Raw genomic sequence first — 17582 nt, forward strand, 5'->3', positions numbered from 1 at the left:
CAACATTTGCAAAACTTTTACAAAAGGTACTTAAAATGTCCGACACACGGACTTTTTGTAGTTCTAAATCGAGCGTTAGGCCTAGTTCGGATGAAATTACACTATTAAAATGATCACTGAATGATTTGTTTTTCTGAATCTTTACTATTTTGTTGTTCGCTAGAATACCATTTTGCGATTTCACACTTAAGCAAATGTTTGAAAACTCCGGATCTCCTTCCTTCATGGTGGCTGCCATTTTTTTGTGCCGCACGGCGCATGCGCAGAGCTGATTCGACAGGGCTTTCCACAAGCGCCGGCTGCCGGCCATACAGCCGACTACACAATTAAGTCCAGCCGGCTACTTTAATGACTATTCTTGTAGCCCACAGGCTCTAAATATTAATTTTCGATTTTAATAAAATTAAATGTTTATCTAACGGACTGACAATAATGTCAAACTGAACCGTTGATCAAGGGAGAGTAACTCATCCGCACCCCGACATGCGGAGGCAGTAGTGTGCTAAGTGGGCTAAGCCCCACTGCAGACCGTTGTCGTTGTTAATTCATAGCATGCTCAGTTGCGTGAATGTGTCATGCACCGAAAATAAGAGATCTACAAGCCAGGAACGCCTCATGATGCAATACACAAGAAAAGAAAGAAGATTTACTGCCATTTTACTTTGTATTTGAGTAAAGTGAATAAATAAATGGTCTGTGAAAAATACATTTAATCCTGGGAACTGCGTGCACAGGAGTTTATTTTGTGTTTACTCCCCCCCGGCTGGCTCCTTATTTGTCATGGCTGGCTAGCATGAGCCTTAGTGGAAAGCCCTGGGAATGCGGAAATGTCAAGTTCGATTTTAGATTTACGAACCCGAAAAAAAAATGTCGAAAAACCGGCGTTAAAAAAAAATTTTCACCCGCACAAACGGCACTCACCCGGCCGGTGGACCGGAAACAGAACATTTTTTAATAATGGCCTGAAAGGCCCTGATCGGCCACAAGCTTCAAACCCAGAACCTTCATCCTGCTGTGAGGTGACAGTCCTAACATGGTACTTTTGGTGACAGTCCTCACATGGTACATTTCAACACATGGTACTTGCTGTGGTCTGAAGACAACAGTTACTTTAACACAGCCGCTCAAATCCGCTGTGTGTAACTTAAAAGCCTGATTCACGGGGACATCCTTAGATTTAAAAAGTGAAAATTGTACGCTTTCAAGACTCCAAGTGTTACTGTGATGCTTGGTAGTATTAGCTTAAGCTCCTTCTTCTCATGAGAGGGGAAAAAAAAAAAATCAGTCCTCGACTTCCTATGAGCCTCAGAGAGAGAGGGAGAGGTTAAGCAGACATGAAAGAGAGTAAAATTGCTTTAAAGGAGAACTGAAGGCAAATTTTTATTCTCAAAATTCTATTTCTCATTTTATTAAATATCGGAATGCATTTTTGATCGTTATTTTGTCACTGCTATATATATCAGTCCATATGTCAAAGCGATGGCTGTAAACGAGATTCGTTGAGACCTGTGCGAGACGTCGTAGGACGGAAGTAAAACGTACAGCGGAAATCAAAGTGACCGACATCTGCCAACGTTGTCAAAAGACGCGCGCGCCCTCTTTCGAATGCTGATGTAACCAAACCGGAAGTTTTGTTTGTTTTGACGGCAATCAGGAAAATTTGAAAAAAGTAGGCAGTAATCGTCATTTAAACTCGTTTTTGTGCAATATTTCGTTTGGAAAACAGTTTTCAAAATGGCGGCACTGACACCTGGCTGACACTTCACGTTTCAAAGTCTCGCACAAGTCTCGTGAAAATCGTGTGGATAAGCGACGCCTGCTGTGGACCATTGTCATCTCATCTCATTATCTGTAGCCGCTTTATCCTGTTCTACAGGGTTGCAGGCAAGCTGGATCCTATCCCAGCTGACTACGGGCGAAAGGCGGGCTACACCCTGGACAAGTCGCCAGGTCATCACAGGGCTGACACATAGACACAGACAACCATTCACACTCACATTCACACCTACGGTCAATTTAGAGTCACCAGTTAACCTAACCTGCATGTATTTGGACTGTGGGGGAAACCGGAGCACCTGGAGGAAACCCACGCGGACACGGGGAGAACATGCAAACTCCGCACAGAAAGGCCCTCGCCGGCCACGGGGCTCGAACCCGTTCCTTCTTGCTGTGAGGCGACAGCGCTAACCACTACACCACCGTGCCGCCACCAAATAGGCCGATAAGTATAATATTTAATTGCAATTAGCTGCCAACACAAGTCACGATATGAGGTTACTAAAACCGAAAACGTATTTGAAAAGCATGTTAATTAAGAAATAAAGCAAGTTTAAAAATGACTTCAGTTCTCCTTTAACCGGGATCATCATAGGGGTGCAGATCTACAGCGATGAGGCACAGAGTACCACATACACACGCTTACATTACACAGATACTCTTATCCAACATGACCCTGATATACCCACAGCAGTGGGCAGCCCCAGGTACAGTTTGGGGCTCTTGCTCAAGGGCATTTCAGCCATTCCTACTGCTCCAAGGAATCGAACCGGCAACCTTTTGTTCCCAAAGCTGCTTCTCTCATCTTTAGGCCATGGCAGAGAAACAAGACTGTTGAAGGATTCCTCTACCAAATGCATATTTGCTTTCCATGAAAGTTTGAAAGCTCTTGTTTATGTATGTGGGACTAAATGTGCATCAAGCACTAACACATCTGGTAGTCCTGTGTATTTCGTTCTATACACACCAGCTACACAACAGCTACTCATGTCTTTTCACTCTCGTTCTGGTTTGGCTGAGGCTCAAAGCCACCGATTAGGGTCATGCACACACACACACACACACACTCCTCTGTGCAGGGTGGTTAGATTCTCTGGGCTCTGGAGACGGCATCCCTGATCTTTATTTGCCTGCAGTGCATGTAATCTGGGTTCTGCGGTCACTGGGCTCGGCTGTACACGCCGTCTTCGGGAACAGCTGTGCAGTAAGTCAGCGCTGAGGAAACGCTGCGGGGAAATCGTACACAACTCCTAAACTGGCGCAGCAAACGTTCAAGAGAAAGGAGTTCCAAAAATAACCTGGAATTTCACAGGAGAGAATTCTCATCAGGACAAATTGCGGCTTTTTATAAATAATTACGGGTTTTTTTAAATTAATTAATTAATTTATTTATTGTGCGCGACCAAAATCAGTGTTTCTCGCAGACAATTAACAGTTATTCCACAAAATCGAGTCGTACATGAGCTGATAGCTGACGAGGCGTATCACTCAATTTCATGGAATAACTATTTTATTCTATCTACATTCACTGGCTTTTGAGAAACGGAGCATTTTTATATTTACTTTTTTGCAAATTCAATAAATAAAAACTTTCTACAAAACGTCCGACAAAATCATTTCCACTTAGAACATCATCAGATTTTCATACAAGTCCTAACAGTAGATAAAGAGAACCCAATTAAACAAATGAGACAAAAATATTATACTTGGTCATTTATTTATTGAGGAAAATGATCCAATATTACATATCTGTGAGTGGCAAAAGTATGTGAACCTTTGCGTTCAGTATCTGGTGTGACCCCCTTGTGCAGCAATAACTGCAACTAAACGTTTGCGGTAACTGTTGATCAGTCCTGCACACCGGCTAGGAGGAATTTTAGCCCGTTCCTCCGTACAGAACAGCTTCAACTCTGGGCTGTTGGTGGGTTTCCTCACATGAACTGCTCGCTTCAGGTCCTTCCACAACATTTCCATTGGATTAAGGTCAGGACTTTGACTTGGCCATTCCAAAACATTAACTTTATTCTTCTTTAACCATTCTTTGGTAGAACGACTTGTGTGCTGAGGGTCGTTGTCTTGCTGCATGACCCACCTTCTCTTGAGATTCAGTTCATGGACAGATGTCCTGACATTTTCCTTTAGAATTCGCTGGTATAATTCAGAATTCATTGTTCCATCAATGATGGCAAGCCGTCCTGGCCCAGATGCAGCAAAACAGGTCCAAACCATGATACTACCACCACCATGTTTCACAGATGGGATAAGGTTCTTATGCTGGAATGCAGCGTTTTCTTTTCTCCAAACATAATGCTTCTCATTTAAACCAAAAGTTTTATTTTGGTCTCATCTGTCCACAAAACATTTTTCCAAAAGCCTTCTGGCTTGTGCAAACTGCAGATGAGCAGCAATGTTCTTTTTGGAGAGCAGTGGCTTTCTCCTTGCAACCCTGCCATGCACACCATTGTTGTTCAGTGTTCTCCTGATGGTGGATTCATGAACATTAACATTAGCCAATGTGAGGGAGGCCTTCAGTTGACACCGCCGGGAGCAAACAATCACCCAGGATGCCCTTGTCGCATATGGAGCACTTTTATCAAAGATCTTTAGGCCTGGGCTTCTGAGTGGCACAACATAAAAGTGTTTGACTTATCATCCAGAGATCACTAGTTCTGAATTCGTGGCTGGGAGCCCAAGAGAGCAAAAGTGGCCAGTGCTCTCAGGGAGGGAGGGAAGGAGGGGTGGCATACTTTCTCTCCCATGTCCATTACAGCAATGCGAGCCAATCATGGTCTTCTGTGAGCTCATGTATACGGAGGTGGGTAGATAGCGCTCTCCTCTGAGTTGCTGGTTGGTAGCTGTTGTGTGATAGGGAAGACCTGTATGGTGGGTGGGAATCGGCCATATCCAAAAATCAGTTAGAAAATTGGGGGGGGATCTTCAGACTTTTTCAGGGTTCCTGCTGGCGCTCGTCATTGACGAACATAATCCATCAGTGATGAAGAGAAAATTACAAGCAGTTGTCATAGTGATGAATGTATTTGTCATCTTTATCATTATCATAAGTCATCTTTTGTAGAAATCCCTCCACAAATCCCTCCATTTGCTGAAATCCAACCCCAGTGAAGAGACGGCAGGAAGCCAGAGGGTAAACAATGAGTGCGTGTTTGTGACCAATAAAAATCAACTACACATAATGACCAAATGGGTGCCAACCAATCGCAATGAGTCTTAATCGGCCTGGTGTGGTGGTGTAATTATCTCCGCGTGAGCCGAACAATGGTGCCGTCTACGCTGATGAAGTTTTTTGGGCGGTCTTCTTCAAGCACTGAAGATGATTTAAGGGCTGAAACAGCTACAAGGGAGGCAATTCAAAGCCCCTACCATCCCATAGCATGTCAGACAGTGTCAGTAATACAGGGGCCGGTTTAAAAAAAAAAAAAACTCCAAAGTGAAAGTGCCGTCAGCCAGCTAGCAACTGAAGGGAGCTCTGTTTTGGCCAGCATGGTGTGTTGAGTCCTCGTGGCGAATGTATGATGAAAAACACTGTGTCATTCTGTGTTCGGTTTGTAAATCAGTGGAAAATTCGGATTCCTTCACTGTTGGTTGTTCCAAGACTCTTCTGGACTCTGTTCAATTGTAAATCAAGTTTTGTGCTGAAGTAAAGGCTAAACGGAGTCCTAATACCTCTTTTGAATGATTCCATGATAAAATAACCTGTAGTAAGCTCAAACTAAAGAGGTTTATTTTAGCGTGATGGTACACAGGCTGCCCAAAATCAAGTCTTTCTTATTAGAGTCTGGAGTGGAGCCTAAATTTTATATGTAATGGAGATGTACAGATATTTAAATTGTGCCAGTTTGGTTGGTATAAACCTGTATTAAGTCCACTTTGATGAGTCAGTAACTAAGTAAAAATACAGACTAAGTGAAGAAAAAAAAAGAAAAAGTGAAGAATACTTCTTCGACTTGATTTTTCAAGGAAGAAAGTGGAGAATATTTTTCAGAACCCAGCAGGAACCCTGCTCATTGAGCATAACTAATTCAAAGAGGAGACTCCAGAGTTGAACATGGAGGAAAAAACCTCCTGGACGTTGCTGTAGACATCACATCCTCCATCCATTTTAAGCTGCAGGTAGCTTTCATGAGCAGTGCTCCAAGTTTCAGAATCAATGATTTCAGTTGAGCTGCCACTCATCCATGCGAGCTTTTAAGAACTGATCTGAACTTCCATCCATCCATCAATTATCTCTAGCCGCTTTATCCTGTCCTACAGGGTCGCAGGCAAGCTGGAGCCTATCCCAGCTGACTACAGGCGAAAGGCGGGGTGCACCCTGGACAAGTCGCCAGGTCATCACAGGGCTGACACATATGGCCCTTTTCCACTACCCTTTTTCAGCTCACTTCAGCCCGACACGGCTCGCGTTTCGACTACCTCAGAGCAGCACGACTCAGCTCGCTTCAGCCCTGCTCAGCACCCAAAACTCGCACGGTTTTGGAGTAGGGCTGAAGCGAGCCAAACCGAGCCGAGTGGGGCTAGGGGCGTGAGGAGACACTCCCCTGTGCACTGATTGGTGAGGAGGAGTGTCCTCACATGCCCACACACGCCCCGCGAGCACGCTGGGATCTGTAAACACCGTAAACCCGGAAGAAGAAGAATTACGAATTACGAGAATTTCTGAAGCCTTATGTTGGCGTTGTCGGTGACAACAAGCCACAGCACCAAGACCAGCAACACTAACGACTCCATGTCCTCCATTTTTATTGTTTACTATCCGGGTCGTGAGACTACCGCTTAAAAGGTCACTGATGTCACTGTTTGCGCTGCCTAACGACACCCACTTTCGCTAACTCCACCCAATGTGTCCACCCACTTCCAGCCAGCACGGTTCAGCACAGTTGTAGTTGAAATACAACTCCAACAGCCCCACTCAGCTCGACTCAGCCCAACTCAGCACGGCACGGCTCAGCCCGACTCAGCCGCGTTGGTAGTGGAAAAGCAGCAATAGACACAGACAACCATTCACACTCACATTCACACCTACGGTCAATTTAGAGTCACCAGTTAACCTAACCTGCATGTCTTTGGACTGTGGGGGAAACCGGAGCACCCGGAGGAAACCCACGCGGACACGGGGAGAACATGCAAACTCCGCACAGAAAGGCCCTCGCCGGCCGCTGGGCTCGAACCCGGACCTTCTTGCCGTGAGCCGACAGTGCTAACCACTACACCACCATGCCGCCCTTGATCTGACCTTAGTGTAATATGGCACATAGATTAATTGCGTTGCAAATTTATTACATGATTTGCATATTTACTGTCATTGTTAACTGCGTAGCCGAAAACAGCATTGAAGGTTTTTTAAGTGCTTTTTGGCACATTCTTTGTTGCACGAATAAAACATTCTAAAAATCATGAATCATGTGTTGTTTTAACTACTGAACAGATGAGACTCGTCCACTACTGTTACTATTAGTACTATAAGTTCATCGTGTCTCTCTCTCACACACACACACACACACACACACACACACACACACACACACACACATACATCTGGGGAGAATTAGTACCTGACAGCTTTATATATGTATCTATCAGGCTGAATAGCTGAAAGTGTGTGTGTGTGTGTGTGTGTGTGTGTGTGTGTGTGTGTGTGTGTGTGTATTGCATGCCTCTGAGGTACAGAATGTTTCTCTGTGGTACTGTGGGTTTGCCCCTCCCTTTCATTAAGTCTGCCTGGAGGACACCAGCAACAGGTCTCACACACACACACACACACAAACTGTAATGTAATGAGTGCTGCACTAATGACTACACTAATGAAATGACAGCAATGACTCTAAGTGCAAGGGCTCATCATACATCTTTCTCTCATTAAACCCGACTGTTTTTCACTAATCCGGTCCTGAAGAAGAACGATCGTGAACTCACGGCCCCTGATCTCTGAGACCTTTAGTACCCGCTGAACCGATGACAACTGAAAACGTTTAAAAAAAAAAAATGTCCTCTTGAACTCTGTCTGTCCCAGGAACCATTGTTTTGCCCTCTTCCTTCCTGGCTCACATTCCTCGGCAAGCAGTGCTGAAAAGTAAATTGCTCTGTGACAAAGCGCTCGAAGGCCCCGTGTTTGGGAAAGAAGGCGCAGAGATTGGGGTGGCTGAAAGATGTGAGCGGGTGTAAGAAAACACACTGCTGTACTGAAAAGGAAACAGGAGGGAAGAGAAGAAAAGCGAAGGATAACAATGCGGCGGCTTTTAAGAGCTGGTCATCGGGGCCGTCTGGGAGCGGCGCTACCTGCTATCAGGTAGACAGATGATATCTGCGCTTCCCACATGGCCGGCGCAGACGGACACATGCAGAGCGATCGGGAAAGCCAAATACGCACCGTGAGATTAGACTCATCTCACCGCTGCACTTCCAGGAGTATTAACAGATGCTCTGGTCAGAGACACAAATCAGTGCAAAGTTCACGAGCATGGAAAAGAGCTTACACGTGAAGAACACGTTGACTTAATGTTTGTTTCAAGTAACACTGAGGTTATTAAGTGAGGAATATCCATAAAAAATACAAATCAATGATTACATTACATGTATTATTATAAATTATTATCCATCCAGGACACGTTTTCGATGGAATAAAAACATGTTCTATTCCCTTCTGGAAGATTTCATTCATTTGGTTTGATCGCATACGACAGGGGTTTTCAAAGTGTGGGAGAGTCAGGGCCTCGGCATGCTCTTGCGACAAGGCTTTTGCAGATAGCTTTTCGCAGACAGTTGTAATTTATCGTTGAGCAGGGAGTAATAGGCGTGCGCGATGTTATTCACCGCCACAACGCAAGGGGGCGCGAAGCCGCGAAATCGCTAGGAGTAGTTGGTGGGTGTGGTTAGTGGAGTGTTTATCCTCCGGTTACTTATAATGACTAGAACTGGAGTCGTATAGATGTACGTACTTCCTCACTTCCTCGATCAACCGCTCTTCGTGCTGCTCCAGCTTCGCTCGTGTTTTTAAAAATGGCGGTCGTGAAAACAAAACAAACCGGGAAAGTAGGGAAGCGGAAGTGCGTGTACAGCGGATGTAGAGTGGACCAATCAGAGCCCTCTTGTCTGCGACGCTGTCTGCGAGGCTTCTGCGGTGGTCACAATTTTTGGGAGGTGCGCGCAGAGCGTCTGCGAAGGTGGGGGGGCTATGCAGACGCCATCTGCGACGCCATCTGCGAGGACTGCGTTGTCAGCATAAATTGGCCTTCAGCCCCCTCAGAGAGCAAATAAAGAACAGCGCCCCCCTTACAATTTTTGTTGTTGCTATACTTAATGTTCCATTCGTATTTAAAAAAAATGGTTGTTGTACACATTTTTATTTTATTTTATTTTTTTCTTTTACACATTTTAAACATAGGTGCTTTTTTTCAAACATCTTGTTTTACACATTTTAAACATCTCATAGCATCGTTAGCTAGCACCCTCTTGGCAGACAACACACTGTGGCAGTGGAGCATCTTCAGATCCAGTCCGTGAAAATCCAAACTTTAAATAATCGTGGTCATACTTCCTTCTCTTTTTTGCTTGGCCCAGACTCTGTCTCCTCACTCACCGTAGCTTTAAGTACTAAAAATCGATCCAGTTTGTCTCTGGTAAAGGCTAGCTGAAGTTCGCTAAATGTCCGCAATAGTAACTTATTCTGGTTTATTTTTCCTCACGTTGCCCCCCCCCCGAAGAACTCTGGCGCCCCCTAGGGGAAGCGCGCCCCACACTTTGAAAAGCCCTGGCATACGATATTGTTCGCATATCGCCTTTCCTACATGTATTACGTCACTCTACCCAATGGAGAATGAGCACTGAATATGGTTTACGATATTGCATGATTGTCAAGGCAACATGACGTCATACATCGGAGACATAAAACTTCCGCGCTAGCGAGCGACTGTGACAATTTGTAAACAAACATGGCCACCAGGTTTGCTTCGTTAAATAGGGAAGATTTTGGAGAATTTTGAAAGAGAAAGACGCTTTGAACACCCGAAAGGAATGTGTATGTATTATAATAATAATAATAGTGACTTTTTTCGTGGTATATCAGATATATTCCATTCAGCTACTCGTCTTTGACAAGTCCAGTGTCATGCTCGCTGAATGGAATATATCTGCTATACCATGAAAAAAAAGCCGGACAATATTATTTAAATTTTATACGTCGTGGCATGGCACGGTGGTGTAGTGGTTAGCACTGTCGCCTCACAGCAAGAAGGTCCGGGTTTGAGCCCCATGGCCGGCGAGGGCCTTTCTGTGCGGAGTTTGCATGTTCTCCCCGTGTCCGCGTGGGTTTCCTCCGGGTGCTCCGGTTTCCCCCACAGTCCAAAGACATGCAGGTTAGGTTAACTGGTGACTCTAAATTGAGCGTAGGTGTGAATGTGAGTGTGAATGGTTGTCTGTGTCTATGTGTCAGCCCTGTGATGACCTGGCGACTTGTCCAGGGTGTACCCCGTCTCTCGCCTGTAGTCAGCTGGGATAGGCTCCAGCTTGCCTGCGACCCTGTAGAACAGGATAAAGCGGCTACAGATAATGAGATGAGAGATGAGACGTCGTGGCATCATGGCGGCTGTGCAGACAGTGTGGGACTTACCCTCATGCACCTTTTGGTGGGACTGTGGGCAGTTACGCCACTGGAGTTACATCCTGACCTCTTATGGTGGACTTTTTTTATTTTTATTTTTACTGTCAAGTGACCTTGGGTGTGAGCAAGGTGCTATATAAGTTCAACTTAATAATAATAATAATAATAATAATAATATTATTATTATTATTATTATTATTAACCCCGCCGACAGTAGTCGGAGGGGTTATTATTTTCACCTGCGTCAGTCTGTGTGTGTGTGTATCTGTCTGTCTGTCTGTCTGTCTGTCTGTGTGTCTGCAAGATATCTCAAGAACCAATGGATCGATTTGGACCAAATTTTGTACGTGTTGCCAATCACCCAGGAAGGAAACCATTAAATTTTGGAGGTCAAAGGTCAAGGTCATGGCAGAACTTCGAAATTTTCGCCCAATGTATTTTAATAGGGAAAAGGCGGGGTTTGCACTCGTTAGAGTGTCCCTGTCTAGTTATTATTATTATTATTATTAAATGTATCATTTTATAAAATATAAAATGTTTGCTGTTTAAATACTATCATTTTATTTTATAAAATCTTTTATCATAAAATGGACACTTTTCTATAACATTTGTCATATTATTGTTATTATCATCGAATTTACATTTTAAAGGACAGCATTAAAACCTGTAGCACCACATACCGTACAGTACCCCGACACATATATAACGAAAACAGCGGTATGCAAAAGTTTGCACCCCCCATGATCAGTTTGTGCAAGGAAAAAAAAAGAATGCCACTTAAAATTAAAAAAATCAATAAATAAATCCAAGCTACAAATTTGCGTCTTGTAACAAGCCACTGATCCAAAACATAATGCTGAATCAAAAGAAGTAACTGAATAAAGAGAAGCTTGAAGGCTAAAAATCTCAAATACAGTACTGTGCAAGAGTTTTACATACAAAGAAATTACGCCTTCAGAAATAATGACATTAAATGTTTCTACTTTAAAAAAAAAATACTATAAAGAGCAGTAAACCATAATAAATGAAACGAAGTCAATATTTGGTGTGATGATTCTTTGCTTTCAAAAAAAGTCATCTCAGGTGGAGGAGAACAGGGAGACTTGGGACAGTTTGTTTTCCCATAAATTAATTTCAACCAATCAGGTTCTACCGTTCAAAAGTTTGGGGTCACTTTGAAATGTCCTTATTTTTGAAAGAAAAGCACTGTTCTTTTCAATGAAGATCACTTTAAACTAATCAGAAATCCACTCTATACATTGCTAATGTGCTAAATGACTATTCTAGCTGCAAATGTCTGGTTTTTGGTGCAATATCTCCATAGGTGTATAGAGGCCCATTTCCAGCAACTCTCACTCCAGTGTTCTAATGGTACAATGTGTTTGCTCATTGCCTCAGAAGGCTAATGGATGATTAGAAAACCCTTGTACAATCATGTTAGCACAGCTGAAAACAGTTGAGCTCTTTAGAGAAGCTATAAAACTGACCTTCCTTTGAGCAGATTGAGTTTCTGGAGCATCACATTTGTGGGGTCGATTAAATGCTCAAAATGGCCAGAAAAATGTCTCGACTATATTTTCTATTCATTTTACAACTTATGGTGGGAAATAAGTGTGACTTTTCATGGAAAACACAAAATTGTCTGGGTGACCCCAAACTTTTGAACGGTAGTGGTATATATAAAAATATAGTATTATTTATTAAACTTCAATTCTGGGGAAAAATCATTGAAGGGTTTTTTTTTTCTTTCAAAATGATCAGATAGGGAGAGTTGGAACAGTTCATCATGTTACAGGTTTTTTCTTGTGGTTTATAAATATAACATTGTTCAAAATTGTTTGTTAAAAATGTGTGTGTGTACCTGCATGAGGATTAAACTTACAGTATTTCATTCCTTCTTGAGAATAGAGTTGTTTTGTCTTATCAGGTTTTGGGTAAACTGATATTTTTCTATCGCTGTACCAGCATTGTGTGTTCATAAAGTTCATATGTTACAAGTTTTGATGATAAATAAAAGTTAAACATGTAGGCCTATGTATTTTTTTTTTTCCCCCAAGTCTCCCAACATAATGTTCCATGTCTCCCCTCAATGTCCCATATCTCCCTGCAAAAAATAATGACAGAAAAAGTTTAGCCTGAAGGCCAGTAAATGTGACAAGCTGAGAAACTAATGTTGTGGTAAGAGGGTATAGTAAATACTCTCTAATGCAATATGAATGTGACGCGACCTGCAAAGCATTTCACACAATCTACAAAAGCTGAAAACATGTCCCAGGTCTCCCGGCTATCTCCTACATTGTGTGCAGTTTGATAAGGAAATGAGCTGTAAGGTTTTTTGACCGTCTTCCAGAACCAGCCACGGTTCTTCTGGAGACTCCGTCTGTCAGACTTTCTTCTTATATTTGCAACAAAACCCAGCAGCCTTCATTATGGTTTTGTCTGAAAAGTGTCTCTTATGTAATATGGTGCTTCTTTACTGACACAAACATTTTTCTTTAACGTTTAATTTTGAGCTGATAAACTTTTTGGAAATCTAAAATGTGTTTGTACTGACTCTATTTAAAAAAATATATATATGGTGCCTAAGACTTTTGCACAACACCATACAGTATGTATTTATATCTGAGATTTATATCTGGATAGGATTTAAACTGATATATTATTTTATATATATGAGTGATTCCATGCTTATGGGTACTGAAATGGGGACATGAACTTATTTTTAAAAATTCACCTAAAACCATTTCTTTTTTTACCATCAGGTCACAAAACATGTAATCTTTAATGAATGATATGTTAAAAGATAACTTTAATTTTCTGAGATGTAATAAAAACATATTTATATGCCAAAGTCAGAACGTAACAGAAGTGTTGTGGACATATATATTCTCAATTTTAACAATGTAGAATTACTTTTTGAAACATAGGAAGGTGATGTTTTAGCAAATATAATTAATAAACATGTGTAGTAGAATAAACATACACATTCTTTCAATAAGATTAACATGGTATATAGCTAGATTGTAATTAATTTGTAACAGACGCGAGATGGACAATCGTAACAGAAGTAATGTAACAGACACCATTTTGGAACTCATAGGCTTGACTTTGGCATATAAATATGTTTTTATTACATCTCGGAAAATTAAAGTTATCTTTTAACATATCATTCATTAAAGATTACATGTTTTGTGACCTGATGGTAAAAAAAGAAATGGTTTTAGGTGAATAAGTTCATGTCCGGGGCGGCACGGTGGTGTAGTGGTTAGCGTTGTCGCCTCACAGCAAGAAGGTCCTGGGTTCGAGCCCCGGGGCCGGCGAGGGCCTTTCTGTGTGGAGTTTGCATGTTCTCCCCGTGTCCGCGTGGGTTTCCTCCGGGTGCTCCGGTTTCCCCCACAGTCCAAAGACATGCAGGTTAGGTTAACTGGTGACTCTAAATTGAGCGTAGGTGTGAATGTGAGTGTGAATGGTTGTCTGTGTCTATGTGTCAGCCCTGTGATGACCTGGCGACTTGTCCAGGGTGTACCCCGTCTCTCGCCTGTAGTCAGCTGGGATAGGCTCCAGCTTGCCTGCGACCCTGTAGAAGGATAAAGCGGCTAGAGATAATGAGATGAGAGATGAGAAGTTCATGTCCCCATTTCAGTACTCATAAGCGTGGAATCACTCATATATATATATATATATATATACAGTGGGGCAAAAAAGTATTTAGTCAGCCACCAATTGTGCAAGTTCTCCCACTTAAAAAGATGAGAGAGGCCTGTAATTTTCATCATAGGTACACTTCAACTATGAGAGACAGAATGGGGGAAAGAATCCAGGAAATCACATTGTAGGATTTTTAATGAATTAATTGGTAAATTCCTCGGTAAAATAAGTATTTGGTCACCTACAAACAAGCAAGATTTCTGGCTCTCACAGACCTGTAACAACTTCTTTAAGAGGCTCCTCTGTCCTCCACTCGTTACCTGTATTAATGGAACTCATTATCAGTATGAAAGACACCTGTCCACAACCTCAAACAGTCACACTCCAAACTCCACTATGGCCAAGACCAAAGAGCTGTCAAAGGACACCAGAAACAAAATTGTAGACCTGCACCAGGCTGGGAAGACTGAATCTGCAATAGGTAAGCAGCTTGGTGTGAAGAAATCAACTGTGGGAGCAATTATTAGAAAATGGAAGACATACAAGACCACTGATAATCTCCCTCGATCTGGGGCTCCACGCAAGATCTCACCCCGTGGGGTCAAAATGATCACAAGAACGGTGAGCAAAAATCCCAGAACCACACGGGGGGACCTAGTGAATGACCTGCAGAGAGCTGGGACCAAAGTAACAAAGGCTACCATCAGTAACACACTACGCCGCCAGGGACTCAAATCCTGCAGTGCCAGACGTGTCCCCCTGCTTAAGCCAGTACATGTCCAGGCCCGTCTGAAGTTTGCTAGAGAGCATTTGGATGATCCAGAAGAGGATTGGGAGAATGTCATATGGTCAGATGAAACCAAAATAGAACTTTTTGGTAAAAACTCAACTTGTCCTGTTTGGAGGAGAAAGAATGCTGAGTTGCATCCAAAGAACACCATACCTACTGTGAAGCATGGGGGTGGAAACATCATGCTTTGGGGCTGTTTTTCTGCAAAGGGACCAGGACGACTGATCCGTGTAAAGGAAAGAATGAATGGGGCCATGTATCGTGAGATTTTGAGTGAAAACCTCCTTCCATCAGCAAGGGCATTGAAGATGAAACGTGGCTGGGTCTTTCAGCATGACAATGATCCCAAACACACCGCCCGGGCAACGAAGGAGCGGCTTCGTAAGAAGCATTTCAAGGTCCTGGAGTGGCCTAGCCAGTCTCCAGATCTCAACCCCATAGAAAATCTTTGGAGGGAGTTGAAAGTCTGTGTTGCCCAGCAACAGCCCCAAAACATCACTGCTCTAGAGGAGATCTGCATGGAGGAATGGGCCAAAATACCAGCGACAGTGTGTGAAAACCTTGTGAAGACTTACAGAAAACGTTTGACCTCTGTCATTGCCAACAAAGGGTATATAACAAAGTATTGAGATGAACTTTTGTTATTGACCAAATACTTATTTTCCACCATAATTTGCAAATAAATTATTTAAAAATCAGACAATGTGATTTTCTGGATTTTTTTTCCTCATTCTGTCTCTCATAGTTGAAGTGTACCTATGATGAAAATTACAGGCCTCTCTCATCTTTTTAAGTGGGAGAACTTGCACAATTGGTGACTGACTAAATACTTTTTGCCCCACTGTATATATGTTATTTACCAGCTGGGAGGTCCGTATTGTGAAATACCGTGACCTAGGTCTTGAAAGTACTGAGCGAGGCCCTCTGGGCTGAGGTCAGTATTCAAGGCCGAGGTCACGGTATTTCACGACACGGACCGACCTTAAGCTTTTAAATAATATATTTATTTTTTTCTTCACCAAATTCTAACAGAAAACGAGAGCGCCCGAAAGGGAAAACCGAGCCGAGCCGCCATTTTGATTCCTCATTCACGGCTGTAATGCAAATGGCTTCCTCCTCGGTATACAAGTGCATTTCCATGGCAGGAAAAAAAACCCTACATTTTGCTGCCTATGTAGTCCCCTATTTATACAAAATTGAGTCACTCAGGATTCAGCCATGTTTTTGCTCGGCGTTAGCAACAGTTCCAGGTTTTTAGCTTTCTCCTGAAATGTTTTCTTTTATTTCTTCTTCCTCAGGGTAGTAAAACTCGCTTTCGCTGTGAAGACTGTCGTTATAGCTATCCATGCTGTAAAATTAATGCTATTCTCCTGAGAGATGCGAAAATAAATGTTGACAAAAATTGCTACTATGTTTGTTGTTGTGAATGAGCGAGTCGCCAGAGGTCCGTCCGTAACTGGGGTCCGTACCATAGGATATGGACCCGCTCGCCAGCCAATCAGAGTACAGGATTTGATGGAAATCAGACCACGAAAAAATAAAGTGTAATATTTTATATTATTATATACACACACTGGCCACCTGCTGTTTTATGCGGTTATCTAATCAGCCGATCCCTTGACAGTAGCACGATGCATAAAGTCATGCAGATACAAATCAAGAGCTTCAGCTAATGTTCACTTCAAACATCCAAATGGGAAAAATTGTGATCTCAAACTGTGACTTTCTTTCATGATGGCATGGGTGTTGGTTTGAGGATGTCAGAAACTGCTGATCTCCTGGGGTTTTCACACGCAAACAACAGTCTCTAGAGTTTACACAGAGTGCTGTGAAAAACAAAAAAACATTGAGTTGAGTGTGTGACAGTTCTGTGGGTGGCCTTGTTGATAAGAGAGGTCAGAGGAAAATGGACAGATTGGTTCGAGCTGCCAGGAAGGATATAACAACTCATATAATCACTCTTTACAACCATGTTGAGCAGAAAAGCATCTCAGCATGCAACAGCAGAAGACCACATTGGGTTCCACTCCTGCAGCCAAGAACAGGAATCTCAGAATCAAGAACAAGTTCCTATTAAAGTGGCCGGTGAGTGTATGTGTATAGAATTGTTTACTACTAGCACATATACACTAAATAACATTTTTTTGTTGCTTGTTATAATGAACGAACATCTATCAAGCCTAACACATTAAAATGCCTTGTTGCTATGCAAGAAATTTTAGATAAGCGATGAAGAAGTCTGGAAGAAGAAAGAAGAAAGGAAAATGGAAAAACAACAGACATGATGGACTTACAGTTCCTCGAGGTACGACAGGTTCTTGAAGACATTCGCAGGCAGCTCTGTGATGTTGTTCATGCTGAGGTCACTACAGGAAAGGGATAAAAACACACAAACACACTCAGTTGTACAAGTGCAATAGTTTCCAGATATTTACTGCAACCTGATGATTATAATTTCAGGACTTTGGAAACCAGAGAGAGGTACACTGCAAAAACTGAGGTCTTAGCATGTGAAAAGATCTTGAATACAGTCAAATGTATCTAGTAATTCCTATCACCATAAACCAAATATACGATTATTAAACCCATTTCTAGATATTTTCTCAACATACTCATTTCAAGCTTGTTCTATTTGCAGATAATTTTATTCATTTGTTCATAAGGATCTATTTCTAGAAAGAATGCATTCGCATTTATGTGCATATAGTAGGTGCAACTCTTTTTGTGTCACTAGACAAGTTCAGATATACAGTA

At 42.4% G+C, this 17582-nt stretch overlaps 1 protein-coding gene across 1 annotated transcript in view; it reads right to left on the reverse strand.

Moving 5' to 3' along the window:
• lgr4 (leucine-rich repeat containing G protein-coupled receptor 4) overlaps positions 1 to 17582 on the reverse strand; it is a 214425-nt gene that overhangs the window by 104889 nt on the left and 91954 nt on the right. The window contains exon 2 of the mRNA XM_060912083.1: positions 17123 to 17194. Within this exon, the coding sequence (XP_060768066.1) occupies positions 17123 to 17194 (72 nt within the window). The remainder of the gene's footprint in view (positions 1 to 17122; positions 17195 to 17582) is intronic.

The sequence above is a fragment of the Neoarius graeffei genome, chromosome 27 (assembly GCF_027579695.1).
Source record: "Neoarius graeffei isolate fNeoGra1 chromosome 27, fNeoGra1.pri, whole genome shotgun sequence".
NCBI classification, from domain to species: Eukaryota; Metazoa; Chordata; class Actinopteri; order Siluriformes; family Ariidae; genus Neoarius; species Neoarius graeffei.